We start from the raw sequence: 3,019 nt of genomic DNA, 5'->3' as shown, positions 1-3,019 counted from the left end.
CACAAAGGGCAATCTGAGCAGGTCAATTCTGTGCAACTACATGGCCATCAGTTTAGCTAACATTACAGTAAGCAGCGATTTCAACCACAGACTAAATACATCAGGTCAAAACAACACGTCATCCTCTGTCAATAATGTCATCCAATATTGGTTCGAAGGAATAGGTATGTACTTCTCCAAAAGCAATTTGTCACCAGATATTTCAACTGTGTGTGTGTGTTTTTTTGTGTGTGTGTGTGTTTCTGAGCATTGAGCCTTTTCTCAGTGTGTGCCTGGCTCCAGAAAAGCAGGGATTTGCATCTGCTTGGGCAGTCACAGACGGGGGAATGAGTATGTGTGTGTGTGTGTGTGTGTGTATGTTGTAATTTAAACCTACCTCAGCAACCTTACTCATGAAGCATGATTGTCCTGATTCATTACATCTGGAGTAATGAGAGACCGGCAAACATACAAATGGTTCCTCTTTCCCGTTACCATGCTCAGTATATAAATATGCACAAAATGTACATCCCAGTCCTACATTCACATGTATGGTTCAGAGTCCTTCAAGTACGGTGTGCGTTCCCATCTCTTTGTCATTTGTCCGAAATGCAGTTTGTGTAGTTGCAGTTCTCCCATGACCACACAGTACAGAAATGCATACATCTGGTCTGCCGTCAGTACACTTGCATGTAATCTTGCCCTCAGATATTGATCCCTAAACACACACATACACATCCACAAACAGACCCCACACACACACACACACACACACACACACACACAGAGACACACACACATAACCAGAAACACAACCTCCTGGCTGCTCAGTACTTCCCCAGCATCTCGCAAACGGAGAGACTGGGCAGGCTGTACCAGCAACAGAAGATCTCCTTGAATGTCTTCCTCATCTCCTGGCTGCGGAAGGCGTAGATGATGGGGTCAATGACCGAGTTGCACATGATGAGGATGAGGTACATGTTGAACTGCGACATGAAACAGGTGCAGTAGGGGTTGCGCGGGCATGTGATCATGAGGATGAGGTGGAGGAAGAAGGGCGCCCAGCACACCACGAAGACGCCCAGCAGGATGGTGAGCGTGATGGCGCCCTTCATGTTGGCGCGCTGGCGGATGGGCCCGTTGCCCGGTTGCGCGGCGATGCGTTTCATGTGCAGCCTCGCCAGCAGGAACATGTGCACGTACAGCGAGGCCATGAGTCCCAGCATGGTGAAGAACATGCTGATGAGGCACACAAGCACGGTGGTGCTCTCCGAGTAAACGATGAAGAGTACGCCGGAGGCCGTGCAGCACGCCCAGATGCCCGAGATGACCAGCAGCGCACGGCGCACCGTCACCATGTTGTGGTAGCGCAGCGCGTAAAAGATGGTGATGTAGCGGTCCACGGCGATGGCCAGCAGGCTGCAGATGGATGCCAGCAGAGAGCTGCAGATCATGGAGTCGAAGACGTTGTCCATGCTCTTAATGAGCTCCGCCCGGATGGCCAGAGTGCCGCCGTTGATCAGTGCGATGACAATGGTCTCGGTCGCGTTGGACACACTCACCAGCAGGTCGGCCACCGCCAGGCTGCAAATGAACAGGTACATGGGTGAGTGCAGGTTCTTGTTCTTGATGATAGCGGCGATCACCAGGATGTTCTCCAGAAGGCTCACTATGCCCAGGGCGAGGAAGACCTCGGTGGAGATCAGCAGCTGCTCATAGCAGCCCGCTGATGAAGAAGAGGATGTGTCCTTTCCCTCCGAGAGATTCCTATCCATTCCAAACAATCCGAGGTGCGGAGTGACATTCATAGTCAATTTTTTTCCAAATGAGCCCTCTCCTAAGCTTGAATTTGTGTTTAGTCCAGCTTTTCTAGCTTCCCCAGGGGAACCGCTAACACACGCGGCCTCTTAATCCATAAATCAGAGTCACACTCGAGTTAGCACGCAGCAAAGCGATGTACTCTGCTCTCGTCCGCGCGCGCAATTCTGAGCTGGGAAGCAGGTGCACTTCCGTCCCTCGTTTCGGGATTCTCTTCTCTGTCGGAGCGCAGGGTGTGCATACACACGCATCCTCGCCACACATCTGCTGACGGCACCTCCAGCTTTATTACAAGGGTCTCACACACGCCGCCCCCCACACACACACTCACTCTCTCTCTCTCTCTCTCTGTCTCTGCCTCTTTACTCTGTCTTCATCTACCAACCATCAGCAGGGAGAGAGAGAATACAGGGGACAAGGGAAGTAACTAAAAGACTGATGAAAGAACACAGTACGAATGACAGTAATAGAAAGAGAGGAATGACAGAAGAAGAGGCTGGAGATGAAAGAGTGCCTAAAACAAAGACTTCAGAAGGAAAGATAAATGTCGAAGGGGGTAGAAATGTCAAAAGAACAGAAGAACGGGGATGATTTTCAAGAAGAAAAAGAAAGAGCAAAAGCAAATGAAAAAGAGTGACAGAAATGAAGAGAAAGAGAAAGACAGTAAGAGAGAGAGAAGAAGAGATAGAAGGACTTAGAAAAAAAGACGAGAGTTAAACGAGCTGTACAGAGCCCCGGCTCACTAACACAGACAAGCTTTAACATACACACACAGGCACAACGGAGCAGAGGGTTGGTGTTTTATGCCTCCACCAGCTCTCGACAAATGCTCATCGCAATAAAATAGCCCAGGTTCCATGAGGGGCACCGCCCCCTTTGCTGATCCCCTCAGCCAATCAGAAAAGAGGCTTGGGGGTATGATATGTTATTGAACCACAGAACTCTATTTTTTCAATGGCGTTAGTTTGGCTTTGAGAATTTTTATTTTTATTTTAAGTCAGTGACCACCCAGCTGTTTTGATCAGCTGTTCTTTTCCTGTGGAGTGGAGAATATCTTGCTGTTGTATTTATTGAATTAGATTTATAGAACAATTTACAGAATTATTTTAAACTAATTCTATTATAATTTTTTTAATCATTAAAAAAATGTAATCATTTATTTTATTAATTGTATTTATTCTTTAATGTACCACACACAGGTCTAGCGTTGTCTCACTCCCAG

General features: G+C 47.8%; 1 protein-coding gene across 1 annotated transcript; it reads right to left on the bottom strand.

Moving 5' to 3' along the window:
* Positions 1-806: 806 nt before the first annotated feature.
* LOC308378404 (melanocortin receptor 4-like) lies at positions 807-1,787 on the bottom strand (the record flags this gene model as incomplete). Its single annotated transcript, XM_080855304.1, has 1 exon — positions 807-1,787. One exon carries the CDS (start codon positions 1,785-1,787, stop codon positions 807-809), a length of 981 nt encoding a protein of 326 aa, XP_080711430.1.
* Positions 1,788-3,019: the final 1,232 nt, after the last annotated feature.

Source organism: Sprattus sprattus (assembly GCF_963457725.1).
Source record: "Sprattus sprattus genome assembly, chromosome: 17".
NCBI lineage: Eukaryota > Metazoa > Chordata > Actinopteri > Clupeiformes > Clupeidae > Sprattus > Sprattus sprattus.
This window is presented reverse-complemented; position numbering and strand designations above follow the sequence as displayed.